At 45.8% G+C, this 22,444-nt stretch overlaps 2 protein-coding genes across 3 annotated transcripts in view; one reads left to right on the forward strand and one right to left on the reverse strand.

Annotated features, from left to right (window-relative positions):
* Nucleotides 1-7,889, reverse strand: part of BEND7 (BEN domain containing 7) — a 93,654-nt gene extending 85,765 nt beyond the window's left edge. The window contains exon 1 of the mRNA XM_040343412.1: nucleotides 7,401-7,889. Coding sequence (XP_040199346.1) covers nucleotides 7,401-7,461 — 61 coding nt within the window. The 5' untranslated portion in view covers nucleotides 7,462-7,889. The remainder of the gene's footprint in view (nucleotides 1-7,400) is intronic.
* Nucleotides 7,890-19,208: 11,319 nt separating this feature from the next.
* The window catches only part of PRPF18 (pre-mRNA processing factor 18), a 74,607-nt gene continuing 71,371 nt past the window's right edge, over nucleotides 19,209-22,444 (forward strand). The window contains exon 1 of one of the 2 annotated variants that reach the window (XM_040343413.1): nucleotides 19,209-19,368. In XM_040343413.1, coding sequence (XP_040199347.1) covers nucleotides 19,303-19,368 — 66 coding nt within the window. In that variant the 5' untranslated portion in view covers nucleotides 19,209-19,302. The remainder of the gene's footprint in view (nucleotides 19,369-22,444) is intronic. The other variant, XM_040343414.1, reaches the window with a different exon arrangement.

A 22,444-nucleotide genomic window follows, 5' to 3' on the forward strand; every position in this document is an offset into this window, starting at 1 on the left:
GGTTTTCTCGGCAAAAAAAAACAACCCAGCAAGCTCTTTGCCGATTCAATTGCAGCATACCTGTTGCCATCTGTCCAGAACTGCTTTGGAGCACAGATACAATTTACTATCTTAAACTCAATACATTTTTTGACAATCCATGCCTGACTCTCACAATATAGAACCCACCAAAGGTAATGATCAGTTCTGTGGATGGTTCTTTGGATAATAAAAAACACACATTACAATGCCACACATTTCTTTACGCTGAATTCATTTTATGAGTAATATTATTTATTGCCTTCCCACATATTAAAGTGGAGTTGACATATCTCTTTTTATGGACAGAAGACATACACTGTCTGGTAATTCAATGTGGCATTTGTTAACAGGCCCCGGAATCTAGGCGTCCAATACTTGTAAAAAAAAATAAAGACTAATCCTTTCCTGCTCTATCCAAAAAAAAAAAAATTTGGATATACATACATTATAAGTAAAGCAACCCCTTTGTGTACATCACTCACACATTATTATCACATTGTAATTGTTATTATTATACAGGTTTTATATAGCACCAACAGTTTGCGCAGCGCTTAACAAAATAAAGGCAGACATTACAGTTACATTACAATTTGGTACAAGAGGAATCAGAGGGCCCTGCTCATTAGAGCTTACAATCTAAATTATAATTTTTATAAGGTGGAGACAGACATCATCTACACACATGAGTAACCAAACCAAAGTATGGAAAAAGAGGCAAATATTTTACATCTGTTGATAATAAAACTTGTGCTCGGAGAGTGATTGGATACGTCCACGGGACGGCGCATGCGCCATTCATTATTCGTATCTTCATGGCGCTCCGCCCATCATTTACATTGCGTCACGCCTTATTAGCATGGCTCACGCCCACTTCCACTTACGTCGGTTTACGCTGAGGGAACCCAGCGCAGTTTGGGAGGCAAGTACTTTGTGAATTCGGTGCTTGCCTCTCTGCGCTGGTTCGGCGTAGCGTATATTAGATACGCTACGCCGGCATAAATATGCGCCAATGTATGTGAATCCGGGCCACAGTGTATATATGGGCATATCTGTTCTGCAGTGGTTACTGGGCTGCTTTCAAACTGATCCGCAGATGCAGATTAGTTTACCTTCACTGAGCCATAGACTTCTGTTATTACCTGCGAGTTTGGTGAGCTTTCTGAAAGTGCACCAGACCTGCAGAATATAATGGAAGCCTATTGCAAATTGCAGAAAAGCCAAAGGTACACTGCGTTGCACCCGTGGTGTTGGTAACCTGCAGCACATCAGTGTGAAAGCAGCCTTGGGCCCCTTTCACACGGTCAGTCCAACAGTCCAACCAATTGGACCCTCCATTCACCTCTAAGTAGTGGAAGACATAAACAAACTTGTGTCCTACCTCCAATATGATCTACTAAAAAGTATAGTGGGCTGTGTCAGTGTCTGCTCTGCATATGCAGAGCAGACACGAACATGCCATCCACCCGCTCTGCTCATTATGGCCCGCAGCCGGCTACCAAGTCGCTTAAGTGGCCCTCGCTCTTCAAAAGGTTGGGCACCCCTGAGTTTGTGAGCTACAGCTTTGTTGCTTTTGAGATAAAGGTTTTACATAAATAAATATAAGCTGAGCACCGTTAGCACCCCTATCAGTGTTAAATGGTTGGTCTCAACCATCTAACTGCTACATCTGCTAGATTGCCAGGTGAAAATAAAGGGAAAAAAGCCTAAAAATGAAAACTATTGCAGCCCCCACATCTAAAGATTAGTAAACTGCAATATAATAAATTATTGTTTTGGGGATCAATGGCTGTACACTGATTACAATCCGTCTGGTGACCACATTTTGATCAGTGTGGACTCCCCCTCTCAGTAGAATTTGATTGACTTCTGAAAGAACCATATGAGGCACAGTTTATTGACGTGGCACCACATCCAAAAAAGTTACATAATACTAATAGAAAAGAAGAACCACTTCAGCCCCGGAAGGATTTACCCACTTCCTGACCAGGCCATTTTTTTGCGATACGGCACTGCGCCCCTTTGACTGACAATTGCGCGGTCGTGCGACGCTGTACACAAACAAAATCGATGTCCTTTTATTCCCACAAATAGAGCTTTCTTTTGGGGGTATTTGATCACCTCTGCAGTTTTTATTTTTTAAATATTATAAAGAAAAAAAAGACATACAATTTTGAAAAAAAAAAAAACAGTATTTTTTATTTTCTGCTATAAAACTTTTTAAAACTAATTTCTTCACCAATTTAGGCCAATTTGTATTCTGCTACATATTTTTGGTAAAACTCCCAATAAACGTATATTGATTGGTTTTGCGCAAATGTTATTGTGTCTACAAAAAAGGGGATAGATTTCTGGCATTTTTATTATTTATTTATTTTTTACTAGTAATGGTGGTGATATTTTTAGCGTGACTGCAACATTGCGGCGGACAGATCGGACACCTAACTGACATATTTTACACTTTTTTGGGAACCAGTGACATTATTACAGTGATCAGTGCTAAAAATATGCAATACTGACATTGTACTAATGGCACTGACAGGGAAAGGGTTACCATCAGGGGGTTAAATGTGTTCCCTGGGTGTGTTTACTAACTGTATGGGGGATGGGCTGCCAGGGAAAACACAGAGATCCGTCTTCCTGCATAACAGAAAGACAGGATCTGTGTGGCATGCCCTGACAGAACAGAGATATGCCCTGTTTACTAAGGTTCTGTCTCTGCGGGGAACGACCACGGGTGGCCAGCGGAACTTGAGTCCGCCGGACCCGCTGATTGGCTCCCCTGCGGACAGATTGCTGTGTACAAGCCCGACATACACCTATAGCGACTTGCGCAGCCGAGCCAACCTGTCGCAGTATAACTGCGGCCGCTGGTTGGCAAGTGGTTATTAGCTGCTACTCATAACCCAAAGGTAAAGGAGAAGACACTAAAGTATAACATATAAAAAAATTCAAATTGTATTTAAAACATCATTAAAACCAACATAAACGCTTAGTAAAATCCATATAAGATGTGAATGGTCATCTCACATGGAGTGACATTGGCCCCTATTCTTTAGGGGCCAAAAATGTTACAAACAATACATAAACAATAGGATAACCAAATACAAACAAAATTGTAAAGGGCTGGATGATGGAAAATCCAGGTATGGAGCTTGATCTCTACATGTTTCGACAAAACTGGCTTCTTCAGGAGGTCATACAGTAAAGTAAAGAATGGGGCTCAGAGGATGCTCAGTTTCACATCAGGGGGTCCAAGTCACCCCAAGTGGATGAATGATGTTACATCAGGGCCACATATAGCTGTGAGGAAATCCCCCCCCCAAAAAAAGGGCAGTATGTAACATTGACAGGTAGGATAGCTTTAGTCATATGGCATAATGTTTTGGTCCATTTGGGTCTGGCAAAAATGATCAATTCCAACTTGTATAGTAAAAAAAGTCTCTATAGGAAGTTCCCCAAAGAGAGATATATCCTGGATGCCGGTTTCCATATCAGTGTGGCGGTGGCGCCCCCAAGAGAGGGCTGAGCATTTACATTCTATATGGATGATACTAAGCTTTTATATTGGTTTTCATGATGTTTTGAATAAAAATGTTATACATTTTATATGCCTGTATTTTCCTTTACTTTTGGGTTATGAGTGGCAGCCATTAAATTCCTTCTTCTTTTCTAGTAGTGTTAAGTAACTTTAATTGACTTCTGTCAAAGGGACTTGCTGAAAAATTTTCTGGTGATTAATGTCTGCAGCCAATGAGATGCAGCCAATGAGATGCAGCCACTGATCAGTGTATTGAGTTGCTGTGAGAATACAATGATCTGGTGGGGGGATTCCTCCATTCACCTCATTTGCGTTGATGGAAGAATTTTTTATTTTTTTCTTTACTAAAAAAAAACTAACAGTGAATGGCCAGCCTTGTGCAAGCTTATAAAAATGGTAGGTAATATGAACAAGTGCAATAATAAACTAAGCGTGTAAGAAAGGCTATATAGAAGGAAAGCCCACATACATGTGACTGAGCTCTCACACCAACAGGTACACATTCCTGACTAGTCAATGAAAAACCTACAAGTAAGTTATTCATAATGAGTAAGCCTACCTCCCTCCGACTGGCATTTTCCTGACACTTTTAACTTCTGTTTTCCCATCATAAACCAAAGTTACTTAAGTTAAAAAATCTATATCCAAGTAGGTTGGAACATATCATTAGAAATCAGAAGTGTACATAAAGTAAGTGCAAATACGTGTAAGCAGATTTTTATGAAAGTATAATTCACTACATTTATTCATTATTAAAGGTTACTTATATAGCGCTGTCAATTTATGCAGCGCTTCACATATATATTGTACATTCACATCAGTCCTTGCCCTCAAGGAGCTTACAATCTAAAGTCCCCTAACACACATTTATACATAAATATAATAAGGCCAACTTAGAGAGGATCCAGTTAACCTACCAGCATGTCTTTGTAGTGCGGGAGGAAACCGGAGTATACACAGAGAGGCACAGGGAGTACGTACAAACTCCAGGAAGGTGGTCTCGTGGTTGGGATTTGAACCAGCAACCCTACTGCTGCTAGACAGAGGTGCCAACCACTTTGCCACAGTGCTGCCGGCATTTGTTATGGGTAACAGTGGCTGTAGTGCTGATGAGTATTAAAGGGGTTGTAAAGGTAAAAATGAGACGGAATTAATTAATAAAATCTTGAGCAAATCACTTGCTGTGGTTGAGTCTGAAGTGGTTAAAAAAAAAAAAAAAGTAAAGGTAAAAATGTTTCCCTAACATTTCCAACGGATGTTGGCTCAAACTTGTCTTGCATACACACGGTCACACAAATGTTGTCGGAAATTCCGAAAGTCAAGAACGCGGTGACGTACAACACGTACGACGGCACTAGAAAAGGGAAGTTCAATACCAGTCGTGTTAGTAGAAGTTTGGCGTGAAGAATGTGCTATCTCCATTACGACCGCTAGTTTTACCAGACTGCGCGCTTCCGCCTCGTACTTTATTTAGAGCATGTGTGGAATTTTGTGCTTCGGAATTGTCCACACACGATCGGAATTTACGAGAACGGATTTTGAGAAAATTTGAGAACCAGCGCTCAAATTTTTGTTGTCGGAAATTCCGACAACAAATGTCCAATGGGGCCTACACATGGTTGGAATTTCCGGCCAAAAACTCCCATCGCACATTTGTTGTTGGAAATTCCGACCGTCTGTTTGCAGCATAAGGCCCCTTTCACACGTGCGGACCGTATGTCCGCTTTTTCATCCATCCGTTTGCAGATGAAAAAGGGACATACATTGGTCCCAATGAGATTGCGGGTGTCAGCAGATAAACATCCGCTGACACCCGTAATCGTCCACCTCCGCAAACATCCGATTTTGCAGACGGAAGAAAACCCTATTTTTTCTTCCGTCTGCAGAGCGGATCGGATGAACACAGACATACGGTCCGTGTTCATCCGATCCCCCCATAGGGGAGAGCGGAGAAAAGACAGGGGGGTCCTTGCACAGTGTGCGGAGACCGCCCTGTCATCCGCTGGCTCAGCGGGGATATACGGAGCGATCCCCGCTGAGCTTACGGAGCACACGGAGGCGGATCATTACTGATCCGCCCCGTGTGAAAGGGGCCTAAGGGTTCTCTCACTGGCCACCAATGTAGGGGCCTTGCTGCTGACTACCAACATATGGGACATTCTTCCCAATGATCACAAATCTATGTTTTTCCCACTGACCACCAATGTAAGGGTCCCCTCACTGGCCAACAATGTAGAGGCTTTCCCACTGGCCACCAATGTAAGGGACATTCTTCCCACTGACCACCAATGTAAGGGTCCCCTCACTGGCCAACAATGTAGAGGCTTTCCCACTGACCACCAATGTAAGGGACATTCTTCCCACTGACCACCAATGTAAGGGTCTTCCCACTAACCACCATATAAAGGTCCTCTCACTGGCCACCAATGTAAGGGTTTTCCCACTAAACACCAATGTAAGGGAAATTGCTCCCATTGAATACCAATATAAGGGTCTTCCCGCTGACAACCAGTTTAAGGATCTTCCCGCTGACCACCAGTTTAAGGGTCTTCCCACTGACCACCAATGTAAGAGGCATTGCTTCCACTAACCAGGGGTAGGCAACCTTGGCCCTCCAGCTGTAGTGAAACTACAAGTCCCATAAGACATTGCAAGACTCTGACAATCACAGGCATGACTCCTAGAGGCATAGGCATGATGATATTTGTAGTTTCATCACAGCTGGAGGTCCGAGGTTGCCTACCCTTGTGTGACTGACCCCTGATAATTAATTTTATTAGGTGTTCCCAGGAACCTGCTTTCAAGGGTTCCTCTGGGGACAAAAGTTGAGAAAAGTAGCGAACGGCAATGCTAAACCATGTATTTTTTTTGTAAATTTAGGCATGTTACAAAATTCATTAGGTTGGATCATTTTTCTGAACTATATAGAAGTGTCCTGTCGCCTACAATCGGAATCCTTGAATTGCGTTTTCCATAGAAGAAGACACCTAAGTTCTACACGGCGTGCTATATGTAGTGCTAGCTGGGGACCACTGAGACAGACACGGTCACCTCCCTTGAACTCTGCAGGCTGAACACTTTGCCACTTAACAAGGTCTGTGGATGTGTCACAGGGAGCAGCACACACACTGTACAGCCCTCCCTGCACGCTCATGGCCTTTCCTGTACACATTACAGCCGCCGATGACAGTACGCTCATCATCAATAACTGCGTTTTACTAACGTATAAAGGGATAAAACCTGATTGAGAGATATACACTTTTATATGATTATCATTATTAATATTATAAAAAAAAAAAAAAAAAAAACTAACAAAAAAAAGGCAGTTTATACCCCATCCCAGGGGAGGTTTGCTTTTGTAAATAGTGACTCTAAAATATGCTTCGAAGATGCCAGTATGAGCAAACGTGCCGTGCAATGATCTGGCATGAAGCCTGCGCCTGGCTCTGTGTGGGCTCCTTCCAGCTTTTGTCCTCTGCAGCCCTATTAATTCATCAGCTTGTCTGTCATTGTGTCTCCCTGCGGACAGCAAAACAAACTGTCACTGGGGAAGAGGGGGAGTCAATGGCAGGCCCATACAGCGGGCACATTGTAGCCTATCGCAGATCAAACATATAAATAAATAAAAAAGAAAGGGGGGCTGCTGCAGAACCTCTTGGAATAAGCAGACACACACTCATACAACATAAGGATCATGAGGATCCTTATGTTGTATGTTGTCCTTATCATAGTATAGGCTGGCTGGTGTCTGCTGTCACTGAGCTCCCCCCCCCAGCTGTCACTTCTGACAGGTGTCACCCATCCTGTGCCCCCCCCCCCCAGCACAATGCCCACTGCTTACCTGGCTTCACCAGTTTGTAGCTCTGGGATTTCCTGCTCCTCTTCCTTTCAGAGAACTCCATTGTGGAGCAGTTTGGTGGCACTGGCTATTGTTGCTGGAGGCAAGAAGAAGGAGCAGAGGGGGGAGAAGAAAGATCAGAGAGATTAGGAAGAAGAGGAGAGGAGGAAGGGGAGAAGGAGGAGGGGAGGGGGGGAAGAAATGAAATAGAAGCCCCAGAGTGGCACAAGGACTGCCTGGCACTGGGAGATCTCACTTCCAACTGGTGGCAGATGGGAAAGTTTTTCCTTGCTTCCAATGAGAAGGTTTGGAGGAATAATGCAGAGCTGTCAGATCACAATCCCTGGGAGCTTCCTGGAGGTGCTCATCATTTCCCCACAACACCCTGAGGTCCTGCCAATAAGACATCCGAGGTCCCCCTGAGGATTGAGAGCCACACACAGGGCCCTCTACAGATCTCTCTCTCTCTCTCTCTCTCTCTCTCTCTCTCTCTCTCTCTGTCTGTTTTGCTTTCTCCTTTTTTTTTCTTTTAGGGTCAATGATAAACAAGGGAGAGAATGACTTAGTGATGGAGGAGGAGGGTGACACCTGCTGGCGAAGTGTGGTATTGCAGGCGTGTGGAGGGTGATATATGGTGAGTCGTCACAGCCGGGGAGGGGAGGGACAGCAGACAGCAGGCAGACACGCATGCGCAGTGACTGCTCCTGCAGGTGACACTTGTGTGTGACATCCTACGATCTTACACTACGTGCAGTGAATGGAGTCACTGTCACTGAATGATCTTCCACAATAAGACAGCAATGATCTCATCTATTACTCATAAGCACAGGGAGCAATTCATGTGATCTTTGCAAAATAGAATACTGGCTGATATGTATTATTATTATTATACAGGATTTATATAGCGCCAACATTCTATAAATTGGGAGGTATAGATCCATATTGTGTGACAGTGCACTTGCAGTTTTTTGAACATTTATGCCGCGTACAGACGATCGGACATTCCGACAACAAAACCGTTTTTTTTTTTCCCGACGGATGTTGGCTCAGACTTGTCTTGCATACACACGGTCACAAAAATGTCGGAAATTGCGAACGTCAAGAACGCGGTGACATACAACATGTACGACGAGCCGAGAAAAATGAATTTCAATAGCCAGTGCGGCTCTTCTGCTTGATTCCGATCAATGGGTGCCCTACATGTGACAATCGCACAAAAAGAAGTAAGGGCAACTTTTTCTTTTAAATTGCATCTCAGTGCAACGCAATACGTTTCCATGTGTTTTGGTGCAATCCAGCACATGTGCTAATATTAGCTTGTGGTTCTAAAGGCATAGTTCACCTTTACGGAAAAAAGCCTTTGCAGAGATAAGGGGCGTCTGTAGATTAAAAACAAACTGTGCAGGTTTGACCAGTGTTGAATAATGCCCTTGCTATAATGGTGGGAAATTTATGTACACTACTGTGCAAATGTTTTAGGCAGGTGTGAAAAAAAATGCTGTAAATTAGGAATGCTTTTAGAAATTGAAACGTAAACTGTTTATTTTTATCAATTAAAGCGGAGGTTCACCCATACATAACTATTTTTCCCCTTAGATTCCTGCTCGTTTTGTCTAGGGGAATCGGCTAGTTGTTTTAAAATATGAGCCGTACTTACCGTTTACGAGATGCATCTTCTCCGCCGCTTCCGGGTATGGGCTGCGGGACTGGGCGTTCCTATTTTGATTGACAGTCTTCCGAGAGGCTTCCGACGGTCGCATCCATCGCGTCACAATTTTCCGAAAGAAGCCGAACGTCGGTGCGCAGGCGCAGTATAGAGCCGCACCGACGTTCGGCTTCTAGTGACGAGATGGATGCGACCGTCGGAAGCCTCTCGGAAGACTGTCAATCAAGAAGGAACGCCCGCTCCCGAAGACCCATACCCGGAAGCGACGGAGAAGATGCATCTCGAAAACAGTAAGTACGGATCATATTTTAAAACAACTAGCCAATTCCCCTAGACAAAACGAGCATCCATCTAAGGGGAAAAGAGAAAAAAAAACTTAATTGGGTGAACTCCCGCTTTAACAAAATGGAAAGTAAATGAACCGAAGAGAAATCCAAATCAATATTTGGTGTGATCACCCTTTGTTGCAAAACATCATCAATTCTTCTATGTACACTTAGGCCCCCGTACACACGACCGCGGACCGTTTTCATCGGACATGTCTGCTGGGAGATTTTGGTCTGATGTGTGTACACACCATCAGACCAAAATCCCCGCGGACAGAAAACGCGGTGACATGGCGGCGACGATGACACGGCGACGTGCGCGAACCAGGAAGTTCAATGCTTCCACGCATGCGTCGAATCACTTTGACGCATGCGGGGGATTTCGGTCCGATGGTTAGGTGTACTAACCATCGGACATGTCCGACGGACAGGTTTCCACCGGACAAGTTTCTTAGCATGCTAAGAAACTTTTGTCCGCTGGAAACCTGTCCGATAGGCCGTGCACACGGTGGGACATGTCCGTGGAAACTGGTCCGTGGACCAGTTTCAGCGGACATGTCCGGTCGTGTGTACGCGGCCTAACACACAGTTTTTGAGGGAACTCTGCAGGTGGGTTTTTCCAAACATCTCGGAGTACTAACCACAGTCTTCTGTGGATGTAGGCTGTCTCAATTCCTTCTATATCTTCATGCCTCAGCATTAATCCTGACCAAATCCCCAACTCCATTTACAGAAATGCAGCTCCAAACTTGCAAGTGTAGCGCCCCCTTGCTTTCAGCATGGGCACTACGCTAAAGTTAGTGGGAATGGGAGAGTTACTTTGCTCCCATTCGTGGTTTGTCTAAATTTGGGACTTCTGTCATTCCAGGAATGTCCACTGGGTCAGTCTGTGATCAAGGGGTGCAATACCACCCCTTGCCGGCAGTTGGCGCAGGAGGGATTCTGGCAGAGCAAGTTTTCCCCAGCAGCAAATTAGAGGAGTTTTCCCACGCGGGGCATGCTGGGGGAGAGTATATCTGTGACAGGGGTCATGTGTTGAGAAATCTTCGCCCACCTGACCAAAGCTGAAAACTGCACCTCATCCTGAGAAAAAAAGGGACCCCAGTGTTTCGCTGGGTTCCATGATCTGTTGAGAGAATCCCAGTCTGGGATCGGGTGTCCGGACCACTGACAGGTATGCTTGCTGTCACCCGGGGGGCCTATATAGGAAAAGTCAACTGGGAGGATTCGCTCTCTTTATTCACCTAAGTCCTTTATTGAAATCGGCCTGTGGCAGAGGCCCTAGAGCCTGGTCTGTGATAGAGGCCTGTTCCTCCCAGCTAGTTCAGCATGACACTTCGGCTGCCAGGCCTATTATAGGGGTCTGTCCGGGGGCACTTTACCCACTCCAAGCAGAGTGGCGACGAGTTACAAGATTGGTACTATACAGAACAGTATTGACTGCTCCATTTGATATTCAGGCCTGATACCGCAATGTTCTCTTCTCTTTCCTTCATCAACATTGACCTTCCCAATTCATGTTGATGTTGGCCGTGTTTGGCCTGGACAATAAAGCATTGAAAACCCTTTTATTGGCTGTCTGGACCTTCGCTCTCTATATCGCTGTTCTCACAACTACACCCCTAGACACCGCCAGGGTAACTTAGAAGGCCAATCCCCAAATCAACCAGCGTGAGCGCTACACAAGGAACCCATGCTTCACTCTCCAGTCCTTCGGCAAACACACTGCCTCCTGCTACAGCCAAAGATTTCACATTTTGACTCATCATTCCAGAGCACCTGCTGCCATTTTATTGTACCCCATTTCCTATGTTTTCATGCATAATTGAGTCACTTATGCCTAGTACACACGAGAGGATTTATAAATCCTCTGGCGGATTTTGATCTCCTGGTTGCACTAACCAGGAGATCAAAATCCCCGCGGAATTCCGTCCGCGGTGACGACGCGATGCGGTGATATAAGGACTTCCACGCATGCGTCGAATCATTACGACGCATGCGGGGGATGGATTCGGACGGATTGATCCGGTGAGTCTGTACAGACCAGCGGATCAATCCGTTGGAATGGATTTCAGCGGATAGATTTCTTAGCATGTTAGGAAATTTTTATCCGCTGGAAATCCATCCCCGGGGACAAAAATCTGCGGAAACAGATCCGCTGGATTGTACACACCAGGGGATCTATCCGCTGAAACCGGTCAGCGGATCGATCCTCTCGTGTGTACGGGGCCTTAGCCTTCTTTCCACATCAGAGATAAACCAAGTACAAAGATACTAAACATGACATGCTTTAAAATTGTGCACAACTAAGCAGTGGCATACATTTTTAAAAGCCTTTACAGATTACCACTTTAGATTTACAGAGGAGGTCTACAGCTAAAATTACTGTCCTCGATCTGACATTCACGATGATACCTCACATGCATGGTGCAATTGCGGTTTACATATGACACATGACCGACGCTTGCGTTCGTCATTGTGCGCAAGCACGGAGTGGCAGGGGTGCTTTTTTTATTATTTATTTTGCTTCTTTTTTTTTTACGCTGTTCCTTTCATTTTTTTTCTTTATCATTTTTATTGTTATGACAGGAAATGTAAATATCCCCTATGATAGCAATAGGTAGTGACAGGTACTCTTTTTTTTTAAATTGGGTCTATTAGACTCTTGATCTCTCCTCTGCCCTCAAAGCATCTGACTACACCAAGATCGGTGTGATAAGATGCTTTCCCAATGGCGCTGTTTATATCCTGTGAAAATGAAGTCATGAAATGCTTGTAGCTTAGGCCATAGAGATGATTGGAGCTGTTCTGGTCTTATATCAGCTCTATGGTCAGCTGGAGGAACCACCGGCTGCATTTTCAGGTTCCCCGGTGGGACTGGAGATCCTGAGAGAACCATAAATGATGGCAGTGGGGGGACTGACATTCCCTCCCACTGCTTGTAAAAGCAGTCTAGCGGCTAATTAGCTGTTAGGATTGCTTTTACACGAAAGCAAACCGCTGGCTGAAAAAAACGATACCAAGATGATACCTAAACCTGCAGGCATTATTCTGGTATAACCACTCAAAGTCCAGCAACATACCAGTACATTGTATTGCTGGTCGTGGTTGGGCATATGTTGTAATGTTATTTTTTTTTCATGAAACCTGTGGGATGAACTAAAAAATAGATTGATTGGTGGGTATGCCCACCATTAGAATACCACCCTCCATCCACCCACTTCTAATAATGGGCATACATGCACCATTTTTTTTTATTAACTGTGGTGGTGAAATCACCTCCTACAGTGCTGGATTTGCTGATTTACGTATCGTGAGAGCAAACACTGTTGCTGTCAAGATAAATATATCAGTGCTGCAGCTGAATGGTGTACCTGAAAAGCAAACAATTTACACCTCAGAGACTGCATGGGATCTATCCGCAACGCCCCCCGGACTGCCCGCAATGTTGCTCGCCGGAGGGTACTTATATTTACATGTTCTGGACCTGTCCCAGGCTCTCGGACTATTGGTCCGCAGTTTTTGAGACCATTAGTGTCCGTCTCCACCTGGATGTCCCAGTCTCTCCGGAGCTGGCTCTGCTAGGGGTACAGGTGTCACGCCTAAATCCGTGCTTACCACAGACACGACATCTTCTTTGGGGTGATCGATTGGTAGAGGTACCAGGAAGGACATTCGGAAAATGCCTCCCATGCAGCCTGCTCACTGCATTTGCATTGTGAAAATGGGCAACAGCACCGTCTGGAAACAGAAGGTCTGTGATGATCTCTTCCTGGAATTTAAGGAAGGATCCAGTTCGTCCTGAAGCTTTGTGTAGAACATAAGCATTTAGCAGAGCCAATTGGAAAAAGTATACAGACACTTTTTTGTACCAGCATCTGGCCTTATGGGCAATTAAGTACGGCGCCATCAACTGGTCGTTGAGGTCCACCCCTCCCATTTTAAGGTTGTATTCATGGACACAGAGGGGTTTCTCCACAACACCAGTCGCCATTTGAATTTGGACCGTCGTGTCTGCGTGAATGGAGGACAGAACTAAAACATTCTAATTATCCCTCCACTTCACAGTGAGCAAATTATTACACTTGGAGCAGGCTCTCTCCCCCAGCCTAAGACGGGAATCTACAAGCCGTTGGGGAAAGCCCCGACGATTAGATTGCACGGTGCCATATGCGCCAATTCCATGATCAAACAAGTGACTAAAAAGTGGCACGCTTGTGTAATAATTTTCCACATACAAGTGGTACCCCTTTCCCTATGTAGTCTGGGCAGTTCTCTGGCTCTACGTAACTATCTCTTCCCTCGTAAACCATAACACTACATGTATAGCCTGTTGCCCTGTCACAGAGCTTGTACATCTTGACCCCATATCTGGCACACTTGCTGGGAAGATACTTTTTGAATGACAAACGGCCATAAAACTTATTCAGGGACTCATCAACTCTGAAAACTTGATCGGAAGTAAGCAAGGCTGCAAACTGTTGCTTGAAGTGATTTACGAGGGGCTGAATATTGTAGAGCCGATCGTATTCAGGGTCACCCCGAGGACGACAGAGTTCATTGTCATTGAAATTCATGAACCCCAAGATCTACTTGTCCTGGTCATGAAGGCAGAGAACACGGGCATATGGTGAATTGGGTCAGTGGACCAATATGACCACAACTCACTTTTTTTAGTTATGCCCATGCAGAGGGATAGGCCCAGGAAGATCTTAAACTCAGAGACCGTAAAAGGTTTCCATTCTCTGGCAAGGGTCAACTGGGGATTATCGGCGATGAATTGACCAGCATACAAATTGCTTTGGTCCACATTAGATATATGTAGGTAGATTCAGGTACAATGGAATAAAGTTACGGCGGCGTAGCTTAGCGTGTTTAGGCTACGCCACCGTAAGTTAGCTAGGCAAGTAATGATTCTCAATGTACTTGCCTGCTAATATACGGCGGCGTAGCCTAAAGCGGGCGGGCGTAGGGGCGCCAAATTCAAATCTGTGTTAGGGGGCGTGTTTAATGGTAATAAGGCTTGACCTTACGTTTTTGACGTTTTTGGCGCCTACATTTCCCAGTGTGCATTGCGGCTGAGTACGCCGCACGGGCCTATTGATTTCGACGTGGACGTAAACTACGTAAATCCCGATTCGCGGACGACTTATGCAAACAACGTAAAAATGTTCGAATTTTGCGGCGGGAACAGCGGCCATACATAACATTACTATTCCACTAGGGCCTAGCTCTAACTTTACGCGGCCTATCTCTTGCGCAAACGGCGTAAAAGTACTGCGTCGGCCGGGCGTACGTTCGTGAATCAGCGTATCCCCTCATTTACATATTCTACGCCGACCGCAATGGAAGCGCCACCTAGCGGCCATCCAAAATATTGCAATCTAAGATAGGACGGCGCAAGCCGTTGTATCTTAGATATGTTTAAGCGTATCTCTGTTTAAGAATACGCTTAAACATAAGTCGGCGAAGATTCTGAGTTAGGTCGACTTATCTACTGATAAGTCGGCCTAACTCTACCTGAATCTACCTAATAGAGATCTTCCGGGAAAAACAGTAAATAAGAATCAAGTGACATAAAATCAACTGTTTCCACCTGAATTCTGGGTTGGTCAGTGAATGGGGAAAGTATGCAGAATTGGTGAGCTCCCACTTCGGATTGGCAAATGCAGCAAGAAGGGCACTATGGGCTCAATGGGCATGTATTTGTCTTCTTGGTGGCTGCGGGACACTACTTGTGCTTGCCACCTCACCAGCTTGAACTGCACTTATGGGACTCGCCATGTCACCAAGTGTTACTGCAGTGCTGGATGTACGACCAGGGTGTACTAGGCCGCTGGTGCTTGCCAGTTCACCAGAAGGATGAGCGGCATTAGTACTGGCTCTCTGCGCCATACGAGAGCCCTGTGGTTCTGGCACCTCAACAACAGCAGAAGAACGGGGTTGGGTATGCCTGACCTTGGCAGGGACCACTACTCTGTCATCAGAGCTATCTCTCAGGGTGCCGCTGCAGTCTACAGGATCGTATTCTGAGTCTGAATCTGACAGATGGGTCACTTCCTCGTCACTCTCATCTGTCATGCTCAGAAACGTGTAGGACTCTTCACTAGTATGTAAAGCAAGGTAAAGCGCTAGATGAATGAAACGTGATAAACCTGATGTATAAACACAAGTGCAAGTGAATGAGCATAAATTGAATCAATATTGCAAAATTAATCAAAATAGATATATCAAAAGTGATAAAAAATATATATATATAAAAAGGAAAATTCCAAATTAGTGAATAAAAAATAAAAAAGGAAGCAAAAAAAGTCCACATGGTAGAATTCACATCGGTGCACATAAATGAAATGTGTGAAAAGAGGAGTCTTCTTCCACCAGTGAAACACCCAAGATAGTGGTAATGTAGTCTCCTTATCAAAGATGGATACAGAGTTGTTACAGTGGTCTCTCTGGGCACAGGGGTTTAAAGTAGGGTTGTCCCGATACCGATACCAGTATCGGTATCGGGACCGATACTGAGCATTTGCAGGAGTACTTGTACTGCCGCAAATGCCCCCGATGCCAGATCCGATACTACCCCCCGCCGCCGTCGCCGCAATGCCGCCGCATACCGCAACGCCGCCTAGTTTATCAGCGTGCGGGGAACATTACAGCTTTCATTTGAATAGCTGTCTGTTCCCCGCCGCGTCTAGACACTCCCCCTTGCTAGGGATTGGACGGGTGATCTGTCTATCAAAGTGCAGATCACCCGTCCAATCCCGAGCAAGGGGGAGTATCTATACGCGGCGGGGAACACAGGCACACAGCTATTCAAATGAAAGCTGTAATGTTCTCCGCACGCTGATTAACTAGGCGGCGGCGGTATCTAGGTATGTGGAGACATGGCTGCATATGTGGGGGGACATGGCTGCATATGTGGGGGACATGGCTGCATATGTGGGGACATGGCTGCATATGTGGGGGACATGGCTGCATATGTGGGGGACATGGCTGCATCTGTGGGGGACATGGCTGCATCTGTGAGGGACATCGCTGCATTCGTGGGGGACATGGCTGCATTTGGGGACACATTTAAAAAAAGTATCTGTATTCGGTATCGGCGAGTACTTGAAAAAAAGTATCGGTACTTGTACTCGGTCCTAAAAAAGTGGTATCGGGACAACCCTAGTTTAAAGTCTTCCAAAAGACTCAATCCTGATGGTCAATGAGCATGGGGTGATGACTCAATGTCTCATAGGGTGAAAAACAAAAATGAGATCCCATAGCGTAATAACGTTTAAATAGTTTATTACCGCTAAAGTAATGCACTTACATTTAAGCTGTCAAGATCCGGCAATGAATAAAACATGTAGGGACGCGGCGTCTCCTCACGATCTCCCCTGTCCGTAGGAGCTCCGTAACTGTGTGTCTCCGTGTACAGAACGTGATGATAAATAATGCCTAGGTGTTCTCTGCAAAACTGTTGTGCCCCGTATACACGCTCTGGATTTCCGACGGAAAAGAAGAGTGCACAATTATGACAAATCATGGCTTGAACTATCTTGCTTTGCATGTGTTGGGCCAGATTCACAAATAGATACGACGGTGTATCTCCTGATACACTGTCGTATTTCTGATTTCCGTTGGTCGTATCTATGCGACTGATTCAGAGAATCAGTTACGCATAGATATGCCTAAGATCCGACAGGTGTAACTGTGTTACACCGTCGGATCTTAGGCTGCAATTCCAGGCCGGCCGCTAAGTGGCGTTTCGGTTTATTTACGCGACGAATATGCAAATGAGGAGATACGCCGATTCAGAAACGAACGACCGCCCGACGCTTTTTTTTACGTCGTTTGCGTTCGGCTTTTTCCGGCGGATAGTTACCCCTGGGTCTATGAGGAGCAGCCAATGTTAAGTATGGCCGTCATTCCCGCGTCGCGATTTAAAAATTTTACGTCGTTTGCGTAACTCGTCCGTGAATGGGGCTGGACACCATTTACGTTCACGTCGAAACCAATGACGTCCTTGCGACGTCATTTAGCGCAATGCACGCTGGCTAAATTTGCGGACGGCACATGCGCTGTTCGATCGGCACGGGAACGCGCCTGATTTGAATAGTACACTCCCCCTAGCCGCGGAATTTGAATTCCGCCGGGGGATTTACGATACGCCGCCGCAAGTTTTGAGGTAAGTGCTTTGTGAATTACCCACTTGCCTCAAAAACTTGCGGCGGCGGATCTTAAATCAGATAGGTTACGCGGATCTAAAGATCCGCTAACCTATGTGAATCTGGCCCAATGAGTCTATCTCATATATTAGCTTCACCTTTTAAGTTGCATTAGTGAAATAAATGAACTTTAGTACGATACTCTAATTTTTCGAGTATCACCTGTATTTATGGGCCAATTTGCAGTTTGAAGAATTTTACCTTGGAGATGTTACTTTTTCTGGCAACCATTAAATGTTAATTATCAATAAATACAATTTTTTTGTGTGTGTTTATGTTCAGAGTAATGCTTAAATCAGAAGTATAATTAAACTTTTATATGTAAAGTATGTTTTTAATGTGAATTATATATGAATCGTTTAGGCAGAAATAAGATTACTCCCCATTGCCTTATTTATTGTCATCAATTGTGTGGAGGTAGGGTTCTAGGCTTATATAAGGATTCAGGGATCTGAGCGCATATTTCGCAGCCGGGGGCCAGATTCACAAAGAGATACGACGGTGTATCTACAGATACACCATCGTATCTCTGACTTACACTGGTCCTATCAATGCGCCTGATTCATAGAATCAGATACGCATAGATAGGGCTAAGATCTGACAGTGTTACACTGTGTTACTCTGTCGGATCTTTTTTTCCATTTAAAAATGGCGCCGGGGGCGTTCCCACTGATTTACGATAAAAAATATGTAAATCAGCGAGATACGCAAATTCACGAACGTACGCGGACCCGACGCAGTCTTCTTACGACGTTTCCGTAGCGGCTTTCCCGGCGTATACTTACCCCTTCTTTTATCAGGCGCAGCCAATGTTAAGTATAGCCGGCGTTCCCGCGTCGAATTTGAATTTTTTAACGTCGTTTGCGTAAGTCGTTCTCGAATACGGACGGACGTCGTTTACGTAAGCGTCGAAACCACTGACGTCCTAGCGACGTCAGTGGGAGCAATGCACGCCGGGAAATTTCGCGGACGGCGCATGCGCATTTAAATCGGCGCGGGAACGCGCCTGATTTAAATAGTACACTCCCACTAGCCGCGGAATTTGAATTCCGCCGGGGGATTTAGGATCCGCCGCCGCAAGTTTGGAGGTAAGTGGTTTGTGAATTAGCCACTTTCCTCTCAAACTTGCGGGAGCGGATCTTAAATCACGTAGATCGAGCGGATCTATAGATCCGCCGATCTACGTGAATCTGGCCCATAGGGTGGCTTGTTCACTTGGGCTGCCCTACACACGGCAAACATAGCATGAAATGTTGACATGCGATTGTGTCTGTGCATTGCATTCACTTCTCTGGGCTGCCGTGCATGCAGCTCTGAGATGGATTCCCATCTTATTGCACTGCAGTGTGACTCTGGGAACCATCTAATGCGCTGTGGAAATATGCAGAAAGCAAATATATCAGATTGTCTGGAGTTCAGTCTCTGTCCGCAGTCCCTAGTTATGTGAAGAAAACATGTCACATAGGACGCCTGGAACAAGACGACCTCGGGTATGCGCTACTGTGTAAAGGCGTTACAGAGTAACCATAGGGATCAATAGCTGAGAGAACCGGAAATCCGTGCGTTCCACGGTTCCCCAGACCCGGAAGTAGACGCGCGGGTGTTCATGGGCAATTGGCACAGCCATTTCCCGTGTAAACAGGAAGCACACGGTATGAGAGAGAGCAGACACTGGCCTTACGTGGTGTTCTGTGATAAAAATGGACATTCTGAAAGCGGAGATAGCCAGGAAGAGGAAGCAGCTGGAGGATAATGAGCTGCTGGGGGTGAGTACATGGCCGTGTCACCCTCTGAGGAGAAGATCCTCCCTGTGCCGCTCATACGCCATTATAGTGTCATGTCTCTCCTCCCTGTGCCGCTCATACGCCATTATAGTGTCATGTCTCTCCTCCCTGTGCCGCTCATACCCCATTATAGTGTCATGTCTATCCTCCCTGTGCCTTTCATACTCCTCCCATTATAGTGTCATGTCTATCCTCCCTGCGCCTCTCATACTCCCCCCATTATAGTGTCATGTTTATCCTCCCTGCGCCTCTCATACTCCCCCCATTATAGTGTCATGTTTATCCTCCCTGCACCTCTCATACTCCCCCCCCCCCCCCATTATAGTGTCATGTCTATCCTCCCTGCGCCTCTCATACTCCCCCCCCCCCCCCATTATAGTGTCATGTCTATCCTCCCTGCGCCTCTCATACTCCCCCCCCCCCATTATAGTGTCATGTCTATCCTCCCTGCGCCTCTCATACTCCCCCCCATTATAGTGTCATGTCTATCCTCCCTGCGCCTCTCATACTCCCCCCCCATTATAGTGTCATGTCTATCCTCCCTGCGCCTCTCATACTCCTCCCATTATAGTGTCATGTCTATCCTCCCTGCGCCTCTCATACTTCTCCCATTATAGTGTCATGTCTATCCTCCCTGCGCCTCTCATATTCCCCCCATTATAGTGTCATGTCTATCCTCCCTGCGCCTCTCATACTCCTCCCATTATAGTGTCATGTCTATCCTCCCTGCGCCTCTCATACTCCTCCCATTATAGTGTCATGTCTATCCTCCCTGCGCCTCTCATATTCCTCCCATTATAGTGTCATGTCTATCCTCCCTGCGCCTCTCATACTCCTCCCATTATAGTGTCATGTCTATCCTCCCTGCGCCTCTCATACTCCTCCCATTATAGTGTCATGTCTATCCTCCCTGCGCCACTCATACTCCATTATAGTGTCATGTCTATCCTCCCTGCGCCTATCATACTCCATTATAGTGTCATGTCTATCCTCCCTGCACCTCTCATATTCCTCCCATTATAGTGTCATGTCTATCCTCCCATTATAGTGTCATGTCTATCCTCCCTGCTCCTATCATACTCCTCACATTATAGTGTCATGTCTATCCTCCCTGCGCCTCTCATACTCCATTATAGTGTCATGTCTATCCTCCCTGCCCCTCTCATACTCCATTATAGTGTCATGTCTATCCTCCCTGCGCCTCTCATATTCCTCCCTGCGCCTCTTATACTCCATTATAGTGTCATGTCTATCCTCCCATTATAGTGTCATGTCTATCCTCCCTGCGCCTCTCATACTCCTCCCATTATAGTGTCATGTCTATCCTCCCTGCGCCTCTCATACTCCTCCCATTATAGTGTCATGTCTATCCTCCCTGCACCTCTCATACTCCTCCCATTATAGTGTCATGTCTATCCTCCCTGCGCCTCTCATACTCCTCCCATTATAGTGTCATGTCTATCCTCCCTTCGCCTCTCATATTCCTCCCATTATAGTGTCATGTCTATCCTCCCTTCGCCTCTCATATTCCTCCCATTATAGTGTCATGTCTATCCTCCCTGCGCCTCTCATATTCCTCCCATTATAGTGTCATGTTTATCCTCCCTGCGCCTCTCATACTCCCCCCCCCCATTATAGTGTCATGTCTATCCTCCCTGCGCCTCTCATACTCAATTATAGTGTCATGTCTATCCTCCCTGCGCCTCTCATACTCCCCCCCCCCATTATAGTGTCATGTCTATCCTCCCTGCGCCTCTCATACTCCATTATAGTGTCATGTCTATCCTCCCTGCGCCTCTCATACTCCATTATAGTGTCATGTCTATCCTCCCTGCGCCTCTCGTACTCCATTATAGTGTCATGTCTATCCTCCCTGCGCCTCTCATACTCCATTATAGTGTCATGTCTATCCTCCCTGCGCCTCTCATACTCCTCCCATTATAGTGTCATGTCTCTCCTCCCATTATAGTGTCATGTCTATCCTCCCTGCGCCTCTCATACTCCTATTATAGTGTCATGTATCTCCTCCCTGTGCCTCTCATATTCCTCCCATTATAGTGTCATGTCTATCCTCCCTGCGCCTCTCATATTCCTCCCATTATAGTGTCATGTCTATCCTCCCTGCGCCTCTCATACTCCTCCCATTATAGTGTCATGTCTATCCTCCCTGTGCCGCTCATACCCCATTATAGTGTCATGTCTATCCTCCCTGTGCCTTTCATACTCCTCCCATTATAGTGTCATGTCTATCCTCCCTGCGCCTCTCATACCCCCCCCCCCATTATAGTGTCATGTCTATCCTCCCTGCGCCTCTCATACTCAATTATAGTGTCATGTCTATCCTCCCTGCGCCTCTCATATTCCTCCCATTATAGTGTCATGTCTATCCTCCCTGCGCCTCTCATATTCCTCCCATTATAGTGTCATATCTATCCTCTATGCGCCTCTCATTCCTCCCATTATAGTGTCATGTCTATCCTCCCTGCTCCTCTCATACTCCTCCCATTATAGTGTCATGTCTATCCTCCCTGCGCTTTTAATACTCCTCCCATTATAGTGTCATGTCTATCCTCCCTGCGCCTTTCATACTCCATTATAGTGTCATGTCTATCCTCCCTGCGCCTCTCATACTCCTCCTATTATAGTGTCATGCCTATCCTCCCTGCGCCTTTCATACTCCATTATAGTGTCATGTCTATCCTCCCTGTGCCTCTCATATTCCTCCCATTATAGTGTCATGTCTATCCTCCCTGCGCCTCTCATACTCCTCCCATTATAGTGTCATGTCTATCCTCCCTGCGCCTCTCATACTCAATTATAGTGTCATGTCTATCCTCCCTGCGCCTCTCATATTCCTCCCATTATAGTGTCATATCTATCCTCTATGCGCCTCTCATTCCTCCCATTATAGTGTCATGTCTATCCTCCCTGCGCCTCTCATACTCCTCCCATTATAGTGTCATGTCTATCCTCCCTGCGCTTTTAATACTCCTCCCATTATAGTGTCATGTCTATCCTCCCTGCGCCTTTCATACTCCATTATAGTGTCATGTCTATC

Source organism: Rana temporaria, chromosome 3 (assembly GCF_905171775.1).
Source record: "Rana temporaria chromosome 3, aRanTem1.1, whole genome shotgun sequence".
NCBI classification, from domain to species: Eukaryota; Metazoa; Chordata; class Amphibia; order Anura; family Ranidae; genus Rana; species Rana temporaria.